The sequence below is a fragment of the Oncorhynchus tshawytscha genome, linkage group LG16 (assembly GCF_018296145.1).
Source record: "Oncorhynchus tshawytscha isolate Ot180627B linkage group LG16, Otsh_v2.0, whole genome shotgun sequence".
Taxonomy (NCBI): Eukaryota; Metazoa; Chordata; class Actinopteri; order Salmoniformes; family Salmonidae; genus Oncorhynchus; species Oncorhynchus tshawytscha.
The window spans coordinates 36,296,964-36,324,528 of NC_056444.1; the positions used below are offsets into that span (position 1 = coordinate 36,296,964).

The 27,565-nt window shown below is 44.0% G+C and overlaps 1 protein-coding gene across 6 annotated transcripts in view; it reads right to left on the reverse strand.

Moving 5' to 3' along the window:
- drosha (drosha ribonuclease III) overlaps window positions 1–27,565 on the reverse strand; it is a 210,622-nt gene that overhangs the window by 24,455 nt on the left and 158,602 nt on the right. For 5 of the 6 annotated variants that reach the window (XM_042299140.1, XM_042299138.1, XM_042299137.1 and 2 more), the window contains 6 exons: window positions 26,561–26,718; window positions 16,873–16,978; window positions 15,448–15,589; window positions 6,174–6,256; window positions 4,183–4,286; window positions 381–473 (listed from right to left, as the gene is read on the reverse strand). In XM_042299140.1, coding sequence (XP_042155074.1) covers window positions 381–473; window positions 4,183–4,286; window positions 6,174–6,256; window positions 15,448–15,589; window positions 16,873–16,978; window positions 26,561–26,718 — 686 coding nt within the window. Of the gene's footprint in view, window positions 1–380; window positions 474–4,182; window positions 4,287–6,173; window positions 6,257–15,447; window positions 15,590–16,872; window positions 16,979–17,265; window positions 18,118–26,560; window positions 26,719–27,565 lie in introns of those variants that run through there. The other variant, XM_042299141.1, reaches the window with a different exon arrangement.

Here is a 27,565-nt window from a genome sequence, read left to right on the forward strand (position 1 = left end):
TGTGCGGTCTCTCGCTCTCACAGGGCATTTCCCCTCCTCAAAATGATGTTTCTATAATACCATTTATGTCAATTCAATAATGAATCGATTCATTTTCATTCCGCATAAAGTCCCTCCCAATAGAACAGCCACAGAGCTTAATTGCTATAATAAACACCATCAATAAAACATGGCCATTATTTCTAGAGCCCATTAGCCGTGCATTGAGCAGAGCGGTGCACACTGTAGACGGCATCCTGGATGCCACTCTATTCCCTGTGTAGTGCACTACTTTTGACCAAGAACCAATGGGCCTCTGGTCAAAAATCAGTGCACTATATAGGGACTAAGGTGCCATTTGGGACACATACTAACTCGGTCTAATGGGTGGGTCTACGTACCTTGGGCCCTTGCCACAGCCTATCCTCTCTCCTTTGAAGTACACAGCCACAGTGTAGGTTCGCGCGTGAGACGGCCCCACTGTCTGCAGGGTCCTGCAGCAAACGGATGAAAAGGAGAGTGGGATGAGCGACGGAGGAGAGGAAAAAAGGAGCAAGAGAGAAATAATGACAGACATGAGAAAGCTCAAGGACACTCAATGTTGGTATCGTCCTTCTGGAAAAGAACAAGAAAACAAACATTTTCATTTGGAGCTAATATAATTCATCTCCAGAGAGAGAGGAAAAAGGGAGAGAGGAAAATACAGGAGAATACTTTGATTCGCCTGGGCGTGGTTTGACAGTGTACAGAAGCCATCTGAGGGACAGTTAAACAATAAAAAGGCCCCCCCATCATCTCTGGACGGTTAAAATATGTGTGTTCTTCTGCTACAAAGAAAAGAAAATAGAATAAAGTAGTAAAAGAATGATAATGCTCTCTGACAGTCCCCACCAGGCTTTGGTGTTATGTGGAAATACATGAGCCACCGGCAAACTCAGGGAGAAAGTCCTGGAAAACGATATCACATTCATATCATATGAAACATTTAAAAATATATTAGACATCACCATTTTTAGTTAGATATCAGCAGGGAGAAGGGAGTACAAGTAAACAACACTTGTAGATGCTAAAATGTTAACATTAGCATAAACCACACACCGACACCCTAAATTATTAACAAACAATTTACTTATTTCAGGGGTGCTATTAATTTTTAATGCAATGTGGTCACTTACGGCATTTCATCAATAATTCAATCATATTTCTCACTTACAAATGAAGAGCCTGTGGCATGTTCCGAAACAAATACTAACGGTTCTTCAGCCCTGCTGAATTCTGAAACAAACCCCGACAGGGAAAACTGTCACTTGGAATTAGAATCTCTCTGAAAGCGGCAGAAACCAGAGAAATGGGGATATGAGGAAGCATTAGTCAGCTGTCACATCCAAGCAGGTCACACATTCAGTACAGTACAGACAGACATAATATGTATGTTTGTATTGATTTTATGGTCCTTTAATAGTGGTTTCTTTGCAGCAATTCGACCATGAAGGCCTGACTCACACAGTCTCTTCTGAACAGTTGAGATGTGTCTGTTACTTGAACTCTGTGAAGCATTTATTTGGCTTCAATCTGTGGTGCAGGTAACTCTAATGAATTTATCCTCTGCAGCTGAGGTAATGCTGTGTCTTCCTTTCTTGTGGCGGTCCTCATGATAGCCAGTTTCCTCATAGCTCTTGGTTTTTGCAACTGCAATTGAAGAAACTTTCAAAGTTCTTGACATTTTCCGGATTCACTGACCTTCACATCTTAAAGTAATGATGGACTGCTGTTTTTCTTTGCTTATTTGACCTCTTCCTGCCATAATATGGACTTGGTCTTTTACCAAATAGAGGTATCTTCTGTATGCCAGCCTTAACTTGTCACAACACAACTTATTAGCTCAAACGCATTTAGGAAAACAAACTCCACAAATGAACTTTTAACAAGGCACACCTGTTCTTTGAAATGCATTCCAGGTGACTACCTCATGAAGCTGGTTGAGAGAATGCTAATATTGAGCAAAGCTGTCATCAAGGCAAAAGGAGGCTACTTTGAAGAATCTCAATATATGTTCATTTGTTTAACACTTTCTTGGTTACTACATGATTCCATATGTGTTATTTCATCGTTTTGATGTCTTCACTATTATTCTACAATGTAGAAATTTGTAAAAATTAAGAAAAACTCCGGAATGAGTAGGTATGCCCAGACTTTTGACTGGTACTGGAAATATACCAGACCCTGTCTTTCAAAGATAATTTGTAAAAATCCAAATAACTTCACAGATCTTCATTGTAAAGGGGTTAAACACTGTTTCCCATGCTTGTTCAGTGAACCATAAACAATTAATGAACATGCACCAGTGGAAGAGTTGTTAAGACACTAACAGCTTACAGACGGTAGGCAATTAAGGTCACAGTTATGAAAACTTGGGACACTAAAGAGGCCTTTCTACTGACTAGTAAAAAAAACAAAAGAAAGATGCCCAGGGTCCCTGCTCATCTGCGTGAACGTGCCTTAGGTATGCTGTAAGGAGGCATGATGACTGCAGATGTGGCAGGGCAATAAATTGCAATGTCCGTACTGTGAGACGCCTAAGACAGCGCTACAGGGAGACAGGACGGACAGCCGATCGTCCTCGCAGTGGCAGACCACTTGTAGCAACACCTGCACAGGATCGATATATCCAAACATCACACCTGCGGGACAGGTACAGGATGGCAACAACAGCTGCCCGAGTTAAGAACGCACAATCCCTCCATCAGTGCTCAGACTGTCCGCAATAGGCTGAGAGAGGCTGGACTAAGGTCTTGTAGGCCTGTTGTAAGGTAGGTCCTCACCAGACGAGCCGCGATTTTGTCTCACCAGGGGAGATGGTCGGATTCGCATTTATCGTTGAAGGAATAAGCGCTACACCGAGGCCTGTACTCTGGAGCGGGATCGATTTGGAGGTGGAGGGTCCGTGGTCTGGGGCGGTGTGTCACAGCATCATCGGACTGAGCTTGTTGTCATTTCAGGCAATCTCAACACTGTGCTTTACAGGGAAGACATCCTCCTTCCTCCTGTGGTACCCTTTCTGCAGGCTCATCCTGACATGACAATGCCACCATCCATACTGCTCGTTCTGTGCGTGATTTCCTGCAAGACAGGAATGTCAGTGTTCTGCCATGGCCAGTGAAGAGCCCGGATCTCAATCCCATTGAGCACGACTGGGACCTGTTGGATCAGAGGGTGAGGACTAGGGCCATTCCCCCCAGAAATGTCCAGGAACTTGCAGGTGCCGTGGTGGAAGAGTGGGGTAACATCTCACAGCAAGAACTGGCAAATCTGGTGCAGTCCATGAGGAGGAGATGCACTGCAGTACATAATGCAGCTGGTGGCCATACCAGATACTGACTGTTACTTTTGATTTTGACCACCCCTTTGATTAGGGACACATTATTAGTCACATGTATGTGGAACTTTTATGTTTATGTCTCAGTTGTTGAATCTTGTTATGTTCATACAAATATTTACATATGTTAAGTTTGCTGAAAATAAACGCAGTTGACAGTGAGAGGAGTTTATATCCACCCTATGAGGTTGGAATAATACTGTGAAAATCTGAAAATTATGATAATACCCTATTATAGTAAGCGCTGGTTGAAAAGAGCACCTGGAATTTCAGTCAGTTTGGTGGGGGTGGAGTTTTGGCATGTCTGGGTCTGGGGCATGCCACCATACGACCACATTTTTTGAGAGGCCCCCTCACGCCTCCAGATAGCATTATGAACATGTCATGAGGCATGGCAAAATGTTTAGAATTACATTAAATTAGCTTTAAAAAATAAACATTTTCTCACATCCTCATGGCAAAATGTGTGGAATAATACTCATTACTGTAACCCTTCATTCAGTCTTAGAATGGGACTGTCCCTTGTTGCGTATATGTCTCTCTCAATGTAGCATGACATTTGCCATAAAACTGCACGTCTCTCTCTGCCCCATGGCAAAATGTGTAGAATTGCAATAAGTTTACCACCAAGCTGCGTCCCAAATGGCACCCTATTCCCTATATAATGCTCTACCTTTGACCAGGGAACATACGGGCCCTTCATTTCGCCTTGGTACTTGGGAAGCTGTGGGGGGGGGGCAGGAGAACAAGTTGTATGGAGGGAGCAATAGCTTACTTGTAGAGGGGGGGGCAGGAGAACAAGTTGTATGGAGGGAGCAATAGCTTACTTGTAGAGGGGTATGTCGGGCTCCTTGCCCTCCGTGCGCAGGGTCAGGCAGCACTGTTGGAGCTGGGATTTAGGATCGTTCCAATCCTGGTTTAGGATAAACTCCTGCAACACACACATGCTTTACACATCACAAATACTGTAGAGTAACAATTACAAACTCTACCTCTATTCATCTCCCTTTCCCCTGCTTTCATTGCTTCCCTGACTCTTTCCTGCTTTCCACATCTTATCCTACTCTCACTTTTTGTTCTTCTCTGGCGCTCTGCATCTCTCTGACTTTTCTCTCTCTGCAGTGGGCACAAATCACAGGCTACTTAAGACAAAAGCGTCTCCAGCCTGCTCCTAGCAGAGACAGAAATACAGAGCTCTCTCTCAGGGTCTGTCTGGGAGTCTCCCAGGTGTGCAGGCCTGATACATTCTCCAATCCAAAGGGACTTCTAAAAGCACTTCCATTAACTGGAAAGCAGCCCTGTTATAAAAAAGGGACACTTTGAATCTATAACTGTCTGTTCCTATTAATTTTCTACAAAGATGGGTTCGGCATGCCTTGTAGCCAATGCTCTCGCCTGCTCCCTCTTTGGTGTTCCCTCTCCCTCTCTGGGGGGCATCCCTACCCCTCCTTCCTGCCTTCAGCAATAAGAGATTTGTACTGGCTGTTTTGATACCAAAACACATGCACATAAATTGCACAAATACATACACACAGATGTACACACACGTACATCCTACAAGGACATAATGATTCCATATAAGTCCTTTGACTTTCTTCCAGAAGATTCTATAAAGCAATAATAGCCTCTTAGAAACCAGAGCCCTATGTTCCAAATTGCTCCCTATTCCCTACATAGTGCATTACCTTAGGGAATAGTGGCCCCTATGGGGCCAGGACAAATATAAGCACCCACCCACATTATCATATAGGGAATAGGGTGCCCTTTGGGACGAAGTCTGAAAGTCTATGTGAAGAGATGTGTTGGGCTTTTTCACAACTTTTTGGTGGAAGTGGAAATGAGGTGCTCTCTCTCTGTAGTCGCACACACACACACACACACACGGTTCAGATCCTCCATGGCCACCCACACTCCCAGGAGACCCACACAGACAGCAATTAGTACACCATTGTAGGCTGAGCCATCACCTTCACACAGTGTGCAGGATGTGTGTGAGTGTGTGAAGGAGGTAGCCGTAGTGTGTGTGTGTGTGTGTGTGTGTGTGTGTGTGTGTGTGTGTGTGTGTGTGTGTGGAAGCAGTAGTCTCTCTTGACCATTCTAACAGGAAGAAGCAGGTCCACCAAGCTATTCATCCTACAGACAGAATGTCTTCTCTAAAGGGAGGGAGGGAGGGAGGGAGAGGAGGGAGGAGGAGGGTGGCAGGTCCACCAACCTATTCATCTTACAGAGACTCACTTCTCTAAATCTCACCAATTTACTGATACGTCACACCCCCTGCCATCTAATACGAGAGGAGGCTTAACTGAGGTCTTTCTGAATGAACACCACACCCACCACCTGAAACACTTGAGAAACAACAGCACCTTAGAACAGGTCAGTGTGCTGGCTACACCAGTGGTGGTAGGGGATCAATATCTAAACAGTCAGTAACAACCCAATAAAGTAGCTAGCAAAGACCCAACCGGAACCGGCGCCCATTAAAGATGACTACAATAGGACTGTACAGCCATGCTAAGACCGTTGAGGAGTCGAGCACCACTTGAGTGCCGCTCGTCAATGCTAGTGCTATTAGTTTAGCCATTAGCTTCCGTCGCCTCCCCTCTCTACCGGTGGTACATAGAGAAGAGAAGAGTGGTCATTGATTGGCGAGTGAGTGGCCTCTCTCGCGGTCGTGGGGATGCTGGCTGTCAATGGGATCAGAGGAGAGTGAGTGCGACCTCACCTTCAGACATGCACGCGCTCAGACGCACAGGGGAGATTGCGCGCGCGCACACACACACACACACACACACACACACACACACACGCGCTCACTCACCTTCAGTCGAGGGAAGAAGCAGACGTTCATGAAGGTGTGAACGTACTCCAGATCCTTATCGATGTAGAGTGCCGCGATGAAAGCTGCCCGTGACAGAAGAGAAGAGGGGAAAGAACAATGAATGAGAGATGAAAGAGAGGAGGCTACATAACGGAAGGGATGAAAGGGTGAGTCGATGTTTAAGAAGTAACGTCGTACAAATATAAAAAATGCTTTGTGGTTAAGAACAACATTAACACGAGAGGAGAGGGGGGAGGTTATGGAATGGGTATACTAGAAGGGGGTTTATATATCGACTGAACGGAACCGGATGGACCATGATGTCTGGCTGCTGCCTATCTGGGCCCATATATACATTTCAGGGTAGCAGTGCTAATCTAGGATCCTTTAAAAATATATATATTTTAGATCATAATGAATAAGGTTATATGGACAGATCCTAGATTGGCACTCCTACTCCGAGATGCTTTGTTGATATTGGCCCTGGACTCAATAATAAAGGCTCCATACAAGTTGCACAGACATCAAAAGGAAATAGAACATAATAACACACTAAATATAAAAATATGATCTTCCACCATAGTTAATGGAACCGTGCTGGAAAGGACCATTTAAAAAGATAATATTTCAGCCAGAGCAGTAAAGTTAGCAGTACCATAGTATAAAAAGGGGTAATATAACCTAGTCTGTCTACTGTCAGACTGTACAATAACAGCCTCTAGCTCTTAAATGATTTCAAACAATTCAGTTTTCCCATCAAGAAAATAAGTGACCTGTAATTATGAATATAAGTGATACATTCTTATGCTGTTTTCGATGCAAATTTTAATGATGTAAATTCTGCATTTCTTCAGTTTATCTGTAAAGTGAGCAAGAATGGAAAAAGTATTGTGCAGAAGGCCCTTGTTCATTTTTGTGTCTCCTCCCAGTCCCTTCAGACTACACACCAGTCACCCCCCTTGTTCAGGTTGTCTAAACCATTTTTGTGTCTCCTCCCAGTCCCTTCAGACTACACACCAGTCACTCCCTTGTTCAGGTTGTTTAAACCATTTTTGGGTCTCCTCCCAGTCCCTTCAGACTACACACCAGTCACCCCCCTTTGTTTAGGTTGTCTAAACCATTTTTGGGTCTCCTCCCAGTCCTTTCAGACTACACACCAGTCACCCCCCTTGTTCAGGTTGTCTAAACCATTTTTGGGTCTCCTCCCAGTCCCTTCAGACTATACACCTGTTACCACATTCTACTACACAGTGTTTTATTCTCACCTTACACACAAGAGAAGGCAGGCTGGAGTCAAAGTGAAGAGAGGAGGTAATAAGTAATATTTCAGATGCCGTGTAGAGAGAGGTTGTGTCCCAAATTGCACATTATTCCTTATATAGTGCACTACTTTTGACCAGGGCCCCCATGGGAATCGAACCCACAACTCTGGTGTTGCAAGTGCCATAATCTACCAACTGAGCTAAACTGCAGTGTTTTCATTACTCAGGTGCACCTTGTGCTGGGGACCAAAAATAGGCCACTCAAATGTGCAGCGGTCACACAACAATGCCACAGACGTCTCACGTTTTGAGGGAGCATGCAAATGGCATGCTGACTGCAGGAATATCCACCAAAGCTTTTGCTAGAGAATTAAGCCACCTTCAACATCGTTATTAAGCCACCTTCAACATCGGATGATACTTCCGGCGCCGACAGAGATGGCCGCCTCGCTTCGCGTTCCTAGGAAACTATGCAGTTTTTTGTTTTTTTACGTGTTATTTCTTACACTAGTACCCCAGGTCATCTTAGGTTTCATTACATACAGCCGAGAAGAACTACTGAATATAAGATCAGCGTCAACTCACCATCAGTACGACCAAGAATATGTTTTTCGCCATGCGGATCCTGTGTTCTGCCTTACAAACAGGACAACGGAGTGGATCCCATGCAGCGACCCGGAAAAACGACTCAGAAAAAGAGGGAAACGAAGCGGTCTTCTGGTCAGACTCCGGAGACGGGCACATCGTGCACCTCTCCCTAGCATTCTTCTCGCCAATGTCCAGTCTCTTGACAACAAGGTTGATGAAATCCGAGCAAGGGTAGCATTCCAGAGGGACATCAGAGACTGCAACGTTCTCTGCTTCACGGAAACATGGCTAACTGGAGAGACGCAATCCGAAGCGGTGCAGCCAGCGGGTTTTGTCCACGCATCGCGCCGACAGAAACAAACATCTTTCTGGTAAGAAGAGGGGCGGGGGCGTATGCCTTATGACTAACGTGACATGGTGTGATGAAAGAAACATACAGGAACTCAAATCCTTCTGTTCACCTGATTTAGAATTCCTCACAATCAAATGTAGACCGCATTATCTACCAAGAGAATTCTCTTCGATTATAATCACAGCCGTATATATCCCCCCCCAAGCAGACACATCGATGGCTCTGAACGAACTTTATTTAACTCTCTGCAAACTGGAAACGATTTATCCGGAGGCTGCATTCATTGTAGCTGGGGATTTTAACAAGGCTAATCTGAAAACAAGACTCCCTAAATTTTATCAGCATATCGATTGCACAACCAGGGGTGGAAAGACCTTGGTGGAAAGACCTTGGATCATTGTTACTCTAACTTCCGCGACGCATATAAGGCCCTGCCCCGCCCCCCTTTCGGAAAAGCTGACCACGACTCCATTTTGTTGATCCCTGCCTACAGACAGAAACTAAAACAAGAAGCTCCCACGCTGAGGTCTGTCCAACGCTGGTCCGACCAAGCTGACTCCACACTCCAAGACTGCTTCCATCACGTGGACTGGGAGATGTTTCGTATTGCGTCAGACAACAACATTGACGAATACGCTGATTCGGTGTGCGAGTTCATTAGAACGTGCGTTGAAGATGTCGTTCCCATAGCAACGATTAAAACATTCCCTAACCAGAAACCTTGGATTGATGGCAGCATTCGTGTGAAACTGAAGGCACGAACCACTGCTTTTAATCAGGGCAAGGTGTCTGGTAACATGGCTGAATACAAACAGTGCAGCTATTCCCTCCGCAAGGCTATCAAACAAGCTAAGCGTCAGTACAGAGACAAAGTAGAATCTCAATTCAACGGCTCAGACACAAGAGGCATGTGGCAGGGTCTACAGTCAATCACGGACTACAGGAAGAAACCCAGCCCAGTCACGGACCAGGATGTCTTGCTCCCAGGCAGACTAAATAACTTTTTTGCCCGCTTTGAGGACAATACAGTGCCACTGACACGGCCTGCAACGAAAACATGCGGTCTCTCCTTCACTGCAGCCGAAGTGAGTAAGACATTTAAATGTGTTAACCCTCGCAAGGCTGCAGGCCCAGACGGCGTCCCCAGCCGCGCCCTCAGAGCATGCGCAGACCAGCTGGCCGGTGTGTTTACGGACATATTCAATCAATCCCTATACCAGTCTGCTGTTCCCACATGCTTCAAGAGGGCCACCATTGTTCCTGTTCCCAAGAAAGCTAAGGTAACTGAGCTAAACGACTACCGCCCCGTAGCACTCACATCCGTCATCATGAAGTGCTTTGAGAGACTAGTCAAGGACCATATCACCTCCACCCTACCTGACACCCTAGACCCACTCCAATTTGCTTACCGCCCAAATAGGTCCACAGACGATGCAATCTCAACCACACTGCACACTGCCCTAACCCATCTGGACAAGAGGAATACCTATGTGAGAATGCTGTTCATCGACTACAGCTCGGCATTCAACACCATAGTACCCTCCAAGCTCGTCATCAAGCTCGAGACCCTGGGTCTCGACCCCGCCCTGTGCAACTGGGTTCTGGACTTCCTGACGGGCCGCCCCCAGGTGGTGAGGGTAGGCAACAACATCTCCTCCCCGCTGATCCTCAACACTGGGGCCCCACAAGGGTGCGTTCTGAGCCCTCTCCTGTACTCCCTGTTCACCCACGACTGCGTGGCCATGCACGCCTCCAACTCAATCATCAAGTTTGCGGACGACACAACAGTGGTAGGCTTGATTACCAACAACGACGAGACGGCCTACAGGGAGGAGGTGAGGGCCCTCGGAGTGTGGTGTCAGGAAAATAACCTCACACTCAACGTCAACAAAACTAAGGAGATGATTGTGGACTTCAGGAAACAGCAGAGGGAACACCCCCATCCACATCGATGGAACAGTAGTGGAGAGGGTAGCAAGTTTTAAGTTCCTCGGCATACACATCACAGACAAACTGAATTGGTCCACTCACACAGACAGCATCGTGAGGAAGGCGCAGCAACGCCTCTTCAACCTCAGGAGGCTGAAGAAATTCGGCTTGTCACCAAAAGCACTCACAAACTTCTACAGATGCACAATCGAGAGCATCCTGGCGGGCTGTATCACCGCCTGGTATGGCAACTGCACCGCCCTCAACCGTAAGGCTCTCCAGAGGGTAGTGAGGTCTGCACAACGCATCACCGGGGGCAAACTACCTGCCCTCCAGGACACCTACACCACCCGATGCTACAGGAAGGCCATAAAGATCATCAAGGACATCAACCACCCGAGCCACTGCCTGTTCACCCCGCTGTCATCCAGAAGGCGAGGTCAGTACAGGTGCATCAAAGCTGGGACCGAGAGACTGAAAAACAGCTTCTATCTCAAGGCCATCAGACTGTTAAACAGCCACCACTAACATTGAGTGGCTACTGCCAACACACTGTCAATGACACTGACTCTACTCCAGCCACTTTAATAATGGGAATTGATGGGAAATGATGTAAATATATCACTAGCCACTTTAAACAATGCTACCTTATATAATGTTACTTACCCCTACATTATTCATCTCATATGCATACGTAGATACTGTACTCTATATCATCGACTGCATCCTTATGTAATACATGTATCACTAGCCACTTTAACTATGCCACTTGGTTTACATACTCATCTCATATGTATATACTGTACTCGATATCATCTACCGTATCTTGCCTATGCTGCTCTGTACCATCACTCATTCATATATCCTTATGTACATATTCTTTATCCCCTTACACTGTGTATAAGACAGTAGTTTTTTTGGGGGGGGAATTGTTAGATTACTTGTTCGTTATTACTGCATTGTCGGAACTAGAAGCACAAGCATTTCGCTACACTCGCATTAACATCTGCTAACCATGTGTATGTGACAAATAAAATTTGATTTGATTTGATTTTAGAGAATTTGGCAGTACATACAAACGGCCTCACAACCACAGACCAGGTGTAATCAAGCTAGACCAATACCTCCACATCCGGCTTCTTCAGCTGCGGGATCGTCTGAGACCAGCCAACTGGACAGCTGATGAAACTGTGGGTTAGAACAACCTAAGCATTTCTGCACAAACTGTCAGAAACGGTCTCAGGGAAGCTCATCGGTGTGCTAGTCTTCATCACAAGGGTCTTGACCGGACTGCAGTTCGGCGTCATGACTGACTTCAGTGGGCAAATGCTCACCTTCGATGGCTACTGGCATGGTGGAGAAGTGTGCTATTCACGGATGGTTTCAACTGTACCGGGCAGATGGCAGACGGTGTGATTGACGCTGTGGGAGAGCGGATTGCTGATGTCAACCTCGTGAACAGAGTGCCCCAATGGTGGCTGTCGGGTTATGGTATGGCCAAGCATAAGCAATGGACAACAAACACATTTGCATTTTGAAAGCAGAGATACCGTGATGAGATCCTGAGGCCCATTGTCGTGCCATTCATCAGCTGCCATCACCTCATGTTTCAGCATGATAATGCACGGCCGCCATGAATTTCCTTCAATTGAATGATTGCCTTAAATGAACTGTAACTCAGTAAAACCTTTTAAATGGTTGCATGTTGCGTTTATATTTTTGTTCAGTCTAGCTAAATAGCATGACTGTTCATATGCTCAAGAGCAGCACTCAATTCAGCCCAAACCCCTCAACCCAGCTGTCATCATCTCTGCTCTAGCATTTGAATAATATTTGAGGATGCAAATAATCTAGTGTGTGTGTGTGAGCGTGTACGTGGCACCAAGTACAAAGTTCTCCCTATATAATGTTGCCTTTGATGGATTTAAGACGCTCTCTCTGAGTGTTTCATGTTCACATCGTGTGTGTGTGTGTGTGTGTGTGTACGGGGGTGTATGTTTGTTCTGTGTGTGTGTGTGTGTACAGTGCATGTCATCCTCTTGTGTCTTGGCCTTTGAAGAGCATCCAGTATGGTACACCTAGTCATGCTGCTGCCACTTGAGCCCGCCCAATACCGCCCAACCCCTTAATGCTTAGGCCTGGTCTTAGGATTCGTCCCAAATCGTGATCTGCTAGCTACATAGTGCACTACTTTTGATCAAACGCATATGAGTCCTGGTCAAAAGTAGTGCACTATGTAGGGAATACGGTGCCTTTTGGGACACAGTCTCAGCCTTCATGTCTTTTCACTAGCCATGACACAGAGCCCTCACTCATTCATCAACCCTCCGGTCACCAAGCAAGCAGCAAAGGACTCAGAAGCCAAAGGACAAGGCCAGGTCCATGTACTCCCACAGGACAATTAAACATCTCTTACTGGCCTTTGGAAAGAGAAGATGCAAAACGCCAATAGTTCAGGGTTTAAAGACGTCAAGGAGAGATGAGGTCATGTAGCCTACGTACAAAAACATGCAAACGACAATTTTTAAAACCTCAAGGAGAGAGCATTGTCCACAAAGGGATACCACAGAATTACATATACAGAGCATTCAGAAAGTATTCAGGCCTCTTTTCCACATTTTGTTAAGATATAGCCTAATTCTAAAATGGATTAAATACAAATCCTCATAAATCTACACACAATACCCCATAATGACAAAGCAAAAAAAAAGAAGAAAAAAAAAGAAATATATATTTGTAAAAAGTATTAAGAAGCTTTGCTATGAAACTCCAAATTGAGCTCAGGTGCATGGTGTTTCCATTGATCATCCTTGAAATGTTTCTAAAACTAGATTGGAGTCCACCTGTGGTAAATGAAATTGATTGAACATTATTTGGAAAGGCACACACCTGTCAATATAAGGTCCCAGAGTGAACAGTGCATGTCAGTGCAAAAACCAAGCCATGATGTCAAAATAATTATCTGTAGAGCTCCGAGACAGGATTGTGTCGAGGGACAGATCTGGGGAAGGGTACCAAAACATGACTGCAGCATTGAAGGTCCCCAAGAACACAGTGGCCGCCATCATTCTTAAATGGAAGACGTTTGGAACCACCAAGACTCTTCCTAGAGCTGGCTGCCCGATCAAACTGAGCAATCGGGGGAGAAGGGCCTTGGTCAAAGAAGCAACAATAGATCTGACGGTAACTCTGACAGAACTCCAGAGTTCCTCTGTAGAGATGGGAGAAATTTCCAGAAGGACAACAATCTCTGTAGCACTCCACCAATCAGGCATTTATGGTACAGTGGCCAGACGGAAGTCACTCCTCAGTCAAAGGCACATGACAGCCGCTTGGAGTTTGCCAAAAGACACCTAAAGACTCTCAGACCATGAGAAACAAGATTCTCTGGTCTGATGAAACCAAGACAACTCTTTGGCCTGAATGCCAAGCATCAAGTCTGGTGGAAGTCTGCCATCATCCTTACGGTGAAGCGTGTTGGGAGCATCATGCTGTGGGGAGGTTTTTCAGCAGCAGGGCCTGGGAGACTAGTCAGGATCAAGGAAAAATGAACGAAAGTAGAGAGAGATCCTTGATGAAAACCTAATCCAGAGCGCTCAGGACCTCAGACTGGGGCAAAGGCTCACCATCCAAAAGGACAACGACCCAAAGCACACAGCCAAGACACTGCAGGAGTGGCTTTGGGACAAGTCTCTGAATGTCCTTGAGTGGCCCAGCCTGAGCCCAGACTTGAACCCAATCGAACATCTCTGGAGAGACCTGAAAATATCTGTGCAGCAACGCTCCCCATTCAACCTGACAGAGCTTGAGAGGATCTGCAGAGAAGAATGGGAGAAACCTCCTAAATACAGGTGGGCCAAGCTTGTAGCGTCATTCCCAAGAAGACTCGAGGCTTTAATCACAGCCAAAGGTGCTTCAACAAAGTACTGAGTAAAGGGTCTGAATAATTATGTAAATGTAACATTTGACATAATTTCTAAAAACCTATATTTGCTTTGTCATTATGGGGTATTGTGTGTAGATTTGTTGTTTTAAAAAACAAACATTTTAGAATAAGGCTGTAATGTAACAAAATGTGGAAAAGGTGAAGGATGCACTGTATAATCCATTAATTAAAGGATATCTATGCCTTGTTCGTACAATAAATGCAAAATGACAATGGTTTGTGTTTAAAAATCTCAGACAGAGAGAAAGGAGAGAAGGAGAGTCCTCGGACATACATGCAGTAGACACAAAATGGCAATTGATCCGTTTTTAAGAGAGAAGTCAGAAGAGAGACCTTGTAAATACAGTACACATGAAATGACAATGATTGTGGTCCTCCGTAGCTCAGTAGGCAGGGCATGGCACTTACAATGCCAGGATAGTGGGTTCGATCCCTGGGACCACCAATACGTAAAATGTATGCATGCATGACTAAGTCGCTTTTGTTAAAGTGTCTGCTAAATGGCATATATTATACACAGTTGCGGTCAAATATATTGTCACCTTTGCACTTTTCTTAAATACTTCCCAACAATTGAAACAAACTTTGGGTCTCCACACCACGTTACGGGATTGCAGCACACCTTTAATTTTTTGTAAACTTCAGTTTACAATTTTCATTTAGAAAATAAAGGTTATGGGTCTTCCAGCAGGACAATGACCCCGAACACACATCAATAAGCACCAAGGAATGGTTCAAGAAGTAACGCTCGACTATTCTCAATTATCGATCAAAGAGTCCAGATCTGAACCACATCCAAAACCTATGCCGAGATCTGAAAACAGTTTGCTGCTGAAGTGGGCCAATCGCCCAGTAGAAAGGTGCAGCGAGCTCATTAAAACTACAAGAAGCATTTGTCCGCAGTTATCTTGGCCGCAGTTATCGAGGCTGTTCAACCAAGTACTAGCTCCGGGGTGCCAATAATTTTGTCCCTGTCATTTGTCTTTATTAAAACACACAAAAAAATTGTTAACCTAAGTTTATAGAAAATTGTTCTGCAATGTTGAAAATCAAATAAAAGTGTGGAGATCAAACGTTTTTTTTTTCAATTTCTACTTATTTTAGAAGAAAAAAGTCAATTATTTAAGAAAAGTACAAGGGTGCCAATATATTTGGTGACAAAAGTATATTCAAAAGGGCTGTGAACTGTATACGTACATTCCAGCAGGTCAGCAAGGGTCTTGGTCCGGAGGGCCACTGGCCGTTTAGTTTTGTCGTTAGTGATCGCAAACTCCTGCATGCCCAGCTCCTCTGCAACTTTGGCCTGGGTACGGTTGTTGACCAAGGAGCTACGCAACAGCTGTGGAACACACACACATGCAGAAATCAAATTTAGCTCAAACACAGACATATCCAAGTCCCAGATGCACTTTTGCACATATCCCCCCCCCCCCAAAAAAACAACAACAACATATGGACTAACACATCACAGATGCTTTACAGTGCAGGATATTCAATGTTTCACTCACATAAATATTACATTGTGACTCAAAGCTCTCCAGATGAAGATATGTCAAAACAAGACAAGTGCATTTCCTGCTCTAAAAGAGACAGCTGAAAACATGATGAATATAATTATAGCAGAGGGGAAAAGAGAATACAGAAGTAGAGATGAGTTGAGAAAAAGGCTGTGGGACGTCTTGGCTAACTCAGTCTCAACGACACACAGTCACATATAAAAAGCTACACATGTTGAATGAGCACTAATCTACTTGTAATCCATTTGAGTCGGAGTCTGTTTCTACTCTTGGTCAGGCCGGGACCATCACATCCTCAGTAGAGCTTGCCGTCACTTAGCTATGCTTCACTGCAGAGCTTTTATCCCATTGATGTCACATCTACTCTCTTCCACTAACAAATATCTAACTGGAGATCTGATTTTACTTAACAGCTTTTAGTTAAGACGTCTCTATGACAAATTGGTTCCAGAACTAACACTGTATGTTCTTTCTTTCTGACTGCAGAGAACGGAAGAAAAAGGAACCAAAAATAAAGAGTGGCTTTTTCTTGGGGGGGGCCATTCAATATTGATTGAAAATATGGAAAATTCATGAATGGAATGTTCCGGAGGTTACCTTTATATAAGAGGCACACAGAAACACCACACACACTGTTACAGCACCATCAATATGGAGAAAGTCCATCTCTCTCCATCTGTACTCTACTGCCATCACAGGGGAGAGAGAGCCTCCTATCAACAAAGGGCCTGCTATTAAAGACAAAGGCACTTTCCCATACAACAAATGGCTACCCAACTCTCTTGTGCTCTCTCTTTCTCTCCCCGACACACTTTTTTCAGCACACAAAGACACGGGAAGAAAGAGGGAGGGACACAAAGAGGAGGGAGAGTTAAAGAGAGGTGCACTAGTAAGTGCAGTGGGGGAGTAAAGGATGCAGTGAATAACAGAGAAAACAAAGATACGTACACACTGCTGCTTATAGATGTTCATAGTAAAGGGACGAACCGACGGGGAGACAAAGATGGAGGGAGAGTGATGGAAAGCACAGAGAGAAAAAGAGGAGTGCAAGATGAGGAGGAAGAAGAGATGGAGAGACATTAGGGGTTTGCTTGGAAGTCCTTACTGTTAAGTGTCCTTCGTGGTGGTCGGGGAAATGGATGAAGAGGTACTCTGTAGCCACCAGCTGCATGATGGAGTCTCCAAGGAACTCCATCCTCTGGTTGTGGCCCCTGGAAGACAGGGGGGGAAGGGGTAGTGGTGAGGGAGGGAGGAGAGAGCGGTAGAGAGAAGCGGAGGCCGGGAGAGATGGGTAAAGAGGGGTGAGGGAGAGGGTTTATTCAGGTACACAGCATTTTGGCTTCAACTCAAAATGTGGCTTCAACTTTCAGTCAAACCCATGGGGGCTTTACATCTGTATGTTAAAGCTGCAATATGTAACTTTTTGGGTGACCTGACAAAATTCACATAGAAATGTGAGTTACAGATCTGTCAATCTCATTGAAAGCAAGTCTAAGAAGTAGTAGATCTGTTCTATGTGCACCATTTCTATGCTTCCCGTTTTTAAGTTCGTTTTTGCATCTTTTAATTTCGGATTTGTACACCGGCGTCAAACAACAGAAAATACAACATGTTGGGCTATGGAATATATATTTCACAGTGGTTTAGACGGTACAATGATTCTCTACACTTGTTTTCTCACATCCACTGAAATTTGGTGAACTATTAGAATTTTAGCAACTAGGAAATGGCAGAGGGATTCTGCATAGCGCATCTTTAAGAGTTGCGTGCTGAATGAGATGTCCTAAACCACTCATGTGCGCGCACGCACAAAGTCTATACGGTTACTGTTAAATAGAATTGCAAGCTTGGATTGGATAACTGATACCGCTGCATGTAGGCGAGTTTCAATTGATTGTGTTGCATTAACTAGGACAAGCAGACACGTACAGCACGTGTGCAAACACAGGCGTGCACAAAAACACCCTTTCCAACATTAAACCCCCACCCCTACTGATATCTATGGATGTGGTTGATCATCTTCAGTGAGTGACCGAGCATCATACTTTCTATGCAGTAGTACCATGCTGGACAGGGGGGTGCACTTTACTGTAACTGCAGTGTGGTAGGAGATGGAGGAGAGGCGCTGCGCAGCAATGCTCTTTAATTAAACAGAATTATAGATCAGTGTTGCAGATGTAGGTTGATGTTGTGCCAAGGAGCCAGGGCGGGTAGCACAGACCACAGTGAGAAGAGTGGATCCAAGGGGGAGATTTACATAGACATGGTTGCATCCCAAATGGCACCTTATTCCCTATTTAGTGCACTACTTTTGACCAGGGCCCATATGGCACTAGTTAAAAATAGTGCACTGAATAGGGCATTATTTGGGAAGCAGGCAGAGATGTGAGGATCAGCAGGTGAGAGCAGGAGAGTACAGTTAGAGATGAGGGGAGAGAGGAGTGAAGGAAGGGGGGAGAGAGGGGAGAGCATCACATCAAAGGTCAGAGATTATTGTCCCCTTTCTGTGGCGTCGGCTGGCGCGTTTTATGTTATGCGGCATATCTGAACTGGGAAATTCTTCTGGAATGTGCTTCATTAGGATGGTGAGAGCAAGAGCGCGAGAGAGAGAGCGAGCGAGAAAGCGCGAAACGAGTGCTGCAGCATACTGTACCTCAAGATGTGTGTGTTAGATGTGAGTGAGCATGTGTTTGTGTGAGAGAAAGAAAAAGAGCGAGAGAGAAGACGAGAGAGAGAAAAAAAAGCGAGAAGGCGTGTGAGAGAGGGTCGGGGAAGAAGAAAAGCATTTCAGTGTGAAAGGCACAAAGAGCCGTCCCTTATTCCCACCAACAGGAGGCACAATGCAGCGGTAGTAGTGGGTAGGTTAAGGGAGGGGAAAGCAAGGGGGAAATTAAAGTAAAGTGTGAATCCCAGGTCTTTATTCCGCCCTGACTTTCAACTAAAACACCTTTAACAGCTTTAGGAGCACCACGTTTCAGAGACGACTGTTCCATTTTGTAGCGCCTGTGGGAATGTATGACTGTGTGCAAGTGGCTTTTCTGCGACTTGGGAGTTCTATCTTTTAGGGGAATAGTGTTCCCCACAGCAGGGGTCCTGATCCGACCAGGGAGGCTACACAGTACATTCGGAAAATATTTAAAAATACAACCCTTCCCTTTTTCCACATTTTGTTACGTTACCGCCTTATTCTAAAATAGATTAAATAAATGTTTTTCCTCATCAATCTACACACAATACCCCCGAATGACAAAGCGTAAACAGACAGACATTTTTTAAATATATTAAAATAAATTCCTTATTTAATTATGTATTCAGACCCTTTGCTATGAGACTGGAAATTGAGCTCAGGTGCATCCTGTTCCCATTGATCATCCTTGAGATGTTTATACAACTTGATTGGAGTCCACCTGTGGTAAATTAAATTGATTGGACAAGATTTGGAAAGGCACACACTTGTCTATGTAAGGTCCCACAGTGGACAATCCATGTCAGAGCAAAATTGTCCGTAGAGGTCCGAGACAGGATTGTGTTGAGGCACAGATCTGGGGAAGGGTACCAAAAAATGTCTGCAACATTGACGGTCCCCAAGAACACAGTGGCCTCCATCATCCTTAAATGGAATAAGTTTGGAACCACCAAGACTCTTCCTAGAGCTGGCTGCAGCCAAACTGAGTAATCGGGGGAGAAGGATCCTTGTCAGGGAGGTGACCGAGAACCCAATGATTACTCTGACAGAGCTACAGAGTTCCTCTGTGGCGATGGGAGAACCCTTCCAGAAGCACAACAATCTCTGGACCAATGCACCAATAGAGTGGCCAGACAGAAGCCACTCCTCAGTAAAAAAGGCACATGACAGCCCGCTTGGCCCCTAAAGACTCTCAGACCATGAGAAACAAGATTTTCTGGTCTGATGAAACCAAGATTAAACACTTTGGCCTGAATGCCAAGAGTCACATCTGGAGGAAACCTGGCACCATCCCTAAGGTGAAGCATGGTGGTGGCAGTATCAGGCTGTGGGGATAATTTTCCAGCAGCAGAAACTGGGAGACAAGTCAGGATTGAGAGAAAGATGAATGGAGCAAAGTAGAGAGAGATCCTTGATGAAAACCTGCTCCAGAGCGCTCAGGACCTCAGACTGGGGCGAAGGTTCACCTTCCAACAGGACAACAACCCAAAGCACACAGCCAAGACAACGCAGGAGTGGTTTTGGGACAAGTCTCTGAATGTCCTTGAGTGGCCCAGCCAGAGCCCGGACGTGAACCCAATCGAACATCTCTGGAGATACCTGAAAATAGCTGTGCAGCAACAATCCCTATCCAACCTGACAGAGCTTGAGAGGATCTGGAGAGAAGAATGGGAGAAACTCCCCAAACACAGGTGTGCCAAGCTTGTAGCGTCATACCCAAGAGGACTCAAGGCTGCAATCGCTGCCCAAGGTGCTTCAACAAAGTACTGAGTAAAGGGTCTGAATACTTATGTAAATGTGGTATTTCTGTTTTTTTATTTATTATAAATTTGCCCCAAAAATTCTAAATCCATATTTGCTTTGTCATTATGGGGTATTGTGTGTAGATTGACGGGGAACATTTTTTCCCATCAATTTTAGAATAAGGCTGTAATGTAACAACATGTGGAAAAATTCAAGGGGTGTGAATTTCTTTCCAAATGCACTGTATATAACCTGAGCGGAGCGAAGCGGGAGGAGAGTAGTGGTGCAGCCTCTCGTGGTTTGGGATCATTGATCCTGGCAGCCATTGAGTGACCTAATCATTAGGGGCCTATGAGAAAAAAGTCTGCTTCCCAAATGGCACCCTAATCCTCTTTATATTGCACTACTTTCAGGTAAAAGGTATGACACTACATATGGAATAGTGTCCCATTTGGGAGGCAGCCGAGGGGATTTAGTGGGTAGAGACTGAGCTGGTCTCCGGTCTCTGGGATCTCTAAAAGGGGTGAACTCACAGCTCCACGTCCTCCAAGAGGTCAGCCTCTATCCATCTACTTCCACCACCATGACGTTACTGTGTCGGTGTGTGTGTGCGCGTGCCCGTCTCCTCTATTAACTGTACTTTCCTATTGTACAACCTTCATTCCAGTTTCCAGTGTAATGAGATCAGTCTTAAGGTTGCCCTACATCAGAGGTGTCAGACTCACATTGCTACCGACCTCTTGTTCTCAATGAACACAATTCACACTATCTGAAGCTAGATTTGATTAAATTTCAAACTCAGTTCTATCAGCATCACATTTTAATCAATGATGAAGAATTGTGGGCGGTCTAATTATTTTATCATGAAAGGCTGGAAATGTTATATTATCTCCCCTCAGAGAGTCAAATCAGACGCACTGACAGCATTACAACGCTGCAGAATTTAGATGAGCTGGAGTCGGATGTTGGATCGGATATTGAGCCTGAAATCGACGTTGCTGATGAAGAGTCATCTGTTTCTGAGGTTCACTGAGCCTCCGCCTCCGATGCCTGAGCCTCACCGCAGAAAAACCAGAACTGAGCCAACATACGTTGATCCCAACTGCCACGGTGAGACAGAATTCTGGAATGAATGGCACGATTTGGGTAGAAAAGACTGACGAGAGCGCAACAAGGGGAACTTCACAAAGAGAGCAGGCCTTACACCTCAAGTAAAGAGACATTTCCAGAGCACTGGACATATCTCTTTGTTTATGTGCTGTCATGACTCTCCTGGGGGTGGGTCAAAGGCCTCAAATGAGCTTGGTATATAGCTTACAACAGGTTGGTCCGGGTTGGACACGTAAACACTCGGTTGTAAATTAGGCAGGAGGGGAATCTCTCCCTTTTCTATTTTTGTGATGATAGGATTGTGATTTTAGTTCTCTAACGAGATCATAGCAGCCGCTATGAACACGGCAGTTAACCCAATGTTCCTAGGCCGTCATTGTAAATAGGAATTTGTTCTTAACTGACTTGCCTAGTTAAATAAAGATTAAATAAAAAAATTAAAATATACTTTGCCTCGTAACTAGACACGCCGGAGGGAGCTCAAACACCCCTTTTTACTCGAGGGTATAAAAGATTGAGTTAAAAATGAACATACCGTAAGAGTAAAACCACCAGCTGCAGCTAGGTCTTCAAGGGGTCGGAAACTTTCCAGAATCTTTCCGGGAATTTTACATGGGAAGTTAAGCCCGGTAATTTGGGGAATTATGGTTAAATTCATCAAAACAGTTCAAAACAGTTCAAAACAATCAAAACAGGCATATTTTGGTTAACTTCTTGGATATAGGGGGCGCTCTTTTAATTTATGGATAAAAAAACGTGCCCGTTTTAAGCGCAATATTTTGTCACGAAAAGATGCTCCACTATGCATATAATTGGCAGCTTTGGAAAGAAAACACTCTAAGGTTTCCAAAACTGCAAAGATATTATCTGAGTGCCACAGAACTCATGCTACAGGCGAAACCAAGATGAAACTTCAACCAGGAAATGCAAAGATATTATCTGAGTGCCACAGAACTCATGCTACAGGCGAAACCAAGATGAAACTTCAACCAGGAAATGGGCAGAATTTTTGAAGCTCTATTTCCCATTGTCTCCTTATATGGCTGTGAATGCGCCGGGAATGAGCCTGCCCTTTCTATCGTTTCTCCAAGGTGTCTGCAGCATTGTGACGTATTTGTAGGCATATCATTGGAAGATTGTCCATAAGAGACTACATTTACCAGGGGTCCGCCCGGTGTCCTTTGTCTAAATTGGTGCGTAATCTACAAGCTGCACGCAGTCATCCAGTGATTGAGAGGAGAGAGGAGGCTTTCAACGAACGATATATCATGAAGAGATATGTGAAAAACACCTTGAGGATTGATTCTAAACAACGTTTACCATGTTTCAGTCGATATTATGGAGTTAATTTGGAAAAAAGTTTGGCGTTTTGAAGACTGAATTTTTGCCAAACGTGACGCACCAAACGGAGCAATTTCTCCTAAACAAATAATCTTTCAGGAAAAACTGAGCATTTGCTATCTAACTGAGAGTCTCCTCATTGAAAACATCTGAAGTTCTTCAAAGGTAATGATTTTATTTGAATGATTTTCTGGTTTTTGTGAAAATGTTGCTTGCTGATGCTAACGCTAAATGCTACGCTAGCTGCGCTAGCTGTTACACAAATGCTTGTTTTGCTATGGTTGAGAAGCATATTTTGAAAATCTGAGATGACAGTGTTGTTAACAAAAGGCTAAGCTTGAGAGCTAGCATATTAATTTAATTTGCGATTTTCATGAATAGTTAACGTTGCGTTATGGTAATGAGCTTGAGGCTGTATTCACGATCCCGGATCCGGGATGGCTCGATGCAAGAAGTTAAACTATCCCCAATTCAATTGAATTGCAACCCTCTGCATGAACAGTGTATTCGTCCATCACATGTGCAGTGCACTCTTCCATCACATGTGCAGTGCCTTCTTCCATCAAATGTACAGTGCATTCTTCCATCACATGTACAGCTGATTCTCAAGATCTTGATAATTTGCAAATAAATTCATTAAAAATCCTACAATGTGATTTTCAGGATTTTTCCCCCTCATTTTGTGTGTCATAGTTGAAGTGTACCTATGATGAAAATTACAGGCCTCTCTCATCTTTTTAAGTGGGATAACTTGCACAATTGGTGGCTGACTAAATACTTTTTTGCCCCACTGATATTCCCAAATTCAAATAAAGTACTATAAAAACTTGACTTTCATGAAATCACACATACAATACACCAAACTAAAGCTACACTTGTTGTGAATCCAGCCGTGTCAGATTTCAAAAAGGCTTTACGGTGAAAGCAAACGATGCTATTATCTGAGGACAGCACCCCAGCAAACATTCACAGACAATCATATTTCAACACTCCAGGCGCGACACAAAACGCAGAAATAAAGATATAATTCATGCCTTACCTTAGACAAGCTTTTCTGTTGGCACTGTTTGATTAATTCCATCGATATATATCCAAAATGTCAATTTATTTGGAGTGTTTGATCCAGAAAAAAACAGGTTCCAACTCGCGCAACATGACTACAACATTTCTAAGTTACCTGTAAGCTTTGTCCAAACATTTCAAACTACTGTCCTAATACAACTTTAGGTATTTTTTTTAATGTAAATAATCAATAAAATTTAATACCGGTGTTCAATACCGGAGGAAAACAAAGTGGAGCGTGCTTTTCAGGTCACGCGCCTCTAACAAAGAGTACACTTCTCTCTAGCCTCGTTCTGAACAGTGATACTTCTTCATTTCTCAAAGGAAAAACCTTAATCAATTTCTAAAGACTGTTGACATCCAGTGGAAGCGATAGGAACTGCAGGAAAGTCCCTTAGAAATCTGGATTCCCAATGAAACCCATTGCCCGCCAAATAAGTTATGTTATACTCACAGATATGATTCAAATGGTTTTAGAAACGTCAGAGTGTTTTCTATCCAAATCTACTAATAATATGCATATCTTAGCTTCTGGGCCTGAGTAGCATGCAGTTTAGTTTGGACACGCTTTTCATCCGGACGTGAAAATACTGCCACCTATCCCAGAGAAGTTAAACAACTTCTCCCGTGGTGCCCCAAATTCCTAAAGAATTTATTGTTACATGATTACTTTCATCTAGTAACAATTAAACATAGTAGGTAAATAGAAGTCATCACATTAATGAGAGTCACGTCACGATAGTGTCACGCAGATGTTGCAGCACATGAGAGATTGTACTGTCGCTCATGCGCACAGGAAGGTTAACTGTACGTGGGATACAGTATCTTGTCATGGCTATATTTCCACAAATATTTCTTAATGCAATTCATCATCTACAATTGTTTATGCACTATTTATCAAGCGTTGGTGCTTATGTTTGCACACCTTGTGGGTTGACATGCATCTGACGCGTTTGCAAAAGGAGACTTCCAGCAACGGTCTCAACATTCTCTAGCGGGTACTTTTAGGCTGAAAGGCCCAGAGGTTCTAGTGTTAAGGACATCGGAGTACTTACATTGGGCTTGACTAATGTGCAATCTAATTAAGCAATAAGGCACAAGGGGGTGTGGTATATGGCCAATATACCATGGTTAAGGGCTGTTCTTACGCAAAATGCAACATGGCGTGCCTGGATAGAGCCCTAAGCTGTGGTTTATTAGCCATATACCACAAACCCCCGAGGTGCCTTATTGCTATTATAAACTGGTTACCAATGTAATTAGAGCAATACAAATAAATGTTTCGTCATGCATGCTGTCAGCGAATCAGCATTCAGGGCTTGAACCACCCCGTTTATAATAATAAATTCAGAATTGGGGCGACAGGGTAGCCTAGTGGTTAGAGCGTTGGATTAGTAACCGGAAGGTTGCAAGTTCAAACCTCCGAGCTGACAAGGTACAAATCTGTCGTTCTGCCCCTGAACAGGCAGTTAACCCACTGTTCCTAGGCCGTCATTGAAAATAAGAATTTGATCGTAACTGACTTGCCTAGTTAAATAAAGGTAAAATAAAAATGTATAATGGGTTAGAATTGCAGGCATCTTTCTCTACCTTGAGGAGGACAACATTCAAAGGTAACCTTGACAGCTCAACTTCCAGCCCTCTAATCGACTTCACTGACCGTGAGTGGCGAGAGGATCTGACATTAAAGTGATGGTTTAAAACACACACGCCATGCGCACACGCTTAAACGTCCTAGTTGGTCATTTGGTTTAGCTGTCCAGCTCACTATTGTGTTGCTAACATTTCACTATTGTGAATGTATCAAACGTTTAAGCCTTGTGTACAGTGAAGCACATCTCCTAAAAGCCTACATGACTCGTGCAATTACGTTCCATTACATGTCATTTTTAACAGCATTTTTAACACAATGAATGAACAATGCTACAGTACAGTTGGTGAAAATCTAATAAAGACAGCTTGCTGTCGAATCGTTGATGAATAAAGTATTGCATCAGAGTGTGCAGCTTTTATTTTGCTTTTAAAATAATGCTACAGTGTAACACCAAAGGTAACAATGTTAATCTCGAGACAAGTATGATTCATACAGACTTACTCAATAACACATTCTTTACACTTGAGTAAAAACACCCATTCTTCACACTATTTTTCTACAGTAAGTTGCAAGCAATGAAAGCCTTCTATAAAAGGTGAGAAGCAGGCAGAGAAACACAGTGATTCTTCACTCAATTGAAATCCTTAATGTCAGAAACTTTATCAAATCAATGATTTCCCCATTATTTTAGACATGAAGTTTGATTTGATATATAAGCCTTTTGAGACTATTATATTGATGTTGGCATCTGAAATGAACTCTGGGGTCAAATCAATTCAAAGAACATCTCAAACATTTGTAAAAAAAAAGTGTATCCATAACACATGAAGTGTCAATTAAAGTAAATAAAAACCTGTAGCAATAAACTAAGAAAGAGAGAGAACGAGGGAAAGAATGAGAGAGGGAACGAAAGAGAGAAACAAAGAGAGAAATTAACAGAGGGAGAGAGGGAAAGACCATTCACACGAGAGAGAATGAATAAGAACCAAAGCCTCGGGCCAGCTAGTAAATATAATCAACATTTAAAAACTAAATTTCCCATGGGGGAGCGGGGCTGTGACCTCACTAGCGGAGTCAGGCAATGGCTGGAGAGGGGTTTTAGTGTCCCCTGGGAGGACTACACAGGATGTAAAAGACCCAGGATTAGGCAGTGGGACAACTACGAGTTCCACAGTCCATCAATCACTATGGTACTGGGACGGAGGATAGACCGGGGAGCCACACACGCAAGCACACACGCACCCCTCCCATACTCACAGTGTGAGGTGGTTGAAGCCCACGGTCCTCAGTGTGAAAGCTCTGGCCAGCAGGCGACAGTGTGTGAACATAACACCGATGGTGTCCTCAAAGTCTGTCAGCTTCTGAAGCACCGGAGATGTCTCGATCAGCTGCCTGTCCGTCTGCGGCTCCTGCACCTGGTAAAACACAACACAGCATTTACAACTCAACGCCGCATGAAAAGAGGGGCACCTCTGTGGAATTCAGCTGTGGTTTAGATTAGAGCAGGGATAGGCAAGTCTGGATCTGAAGGGCAGGTATAAGACTAGAGGTGAGCAAACTTTCTGGCTTGAGGGCCACATCAGGATTTCAGAATTCAACGGAGGGCCGCTCAGATTTGATTTTACTGATTCCTTTGCGGGCCAGGAATAGGGCAGAAAATATAAGTCCATTATATTTTCTATACTCTTCCTATCTAGTCAGATGTTTGCCTAACACACCCCCCGGTTGCTAGTTCAGTGCAATAGGGTTTTAACAGAGACAGTACACTGCATAATAATGATGACCCTTATTAGGGGAAGGGATATGCTAGAACGCATGTGTGAAATCAGGAGAGGGCTGTGTGTGTGTGTGTTAAATCAGGAGATGCACTAGGTCTAATAGATGCATTCATCAGCCTCTAGCAGAGAGCAGTATCTGCAGTTGAAGTCAGAAGTTTACATACACCTTAGCCAAATACATTTAAACTCAGTTTTTCACAATTCCTGACATTTAATCTTCGTAAAAATTCCCTGTCTTAGGTCAGTTACGATCAACACTTTATTTTAAGAATGTGAAATGTCAGAATAATAGTAGAGAGAATGATTTATTTCAGCTTTTATTTCTTTCATTACATTGTGGGTCAGAAGTTTACATACACTCAATTAGTATTTGGTAGCTTTGCCTTTAAATTGTTTAACTTGGGTCAAACGTTTTGGGTAGCCTTCTACAAGCTTCCCACAATAAGTGGGGTGAATTTTGGCCCATTCCTCCTGACAGAGCTGG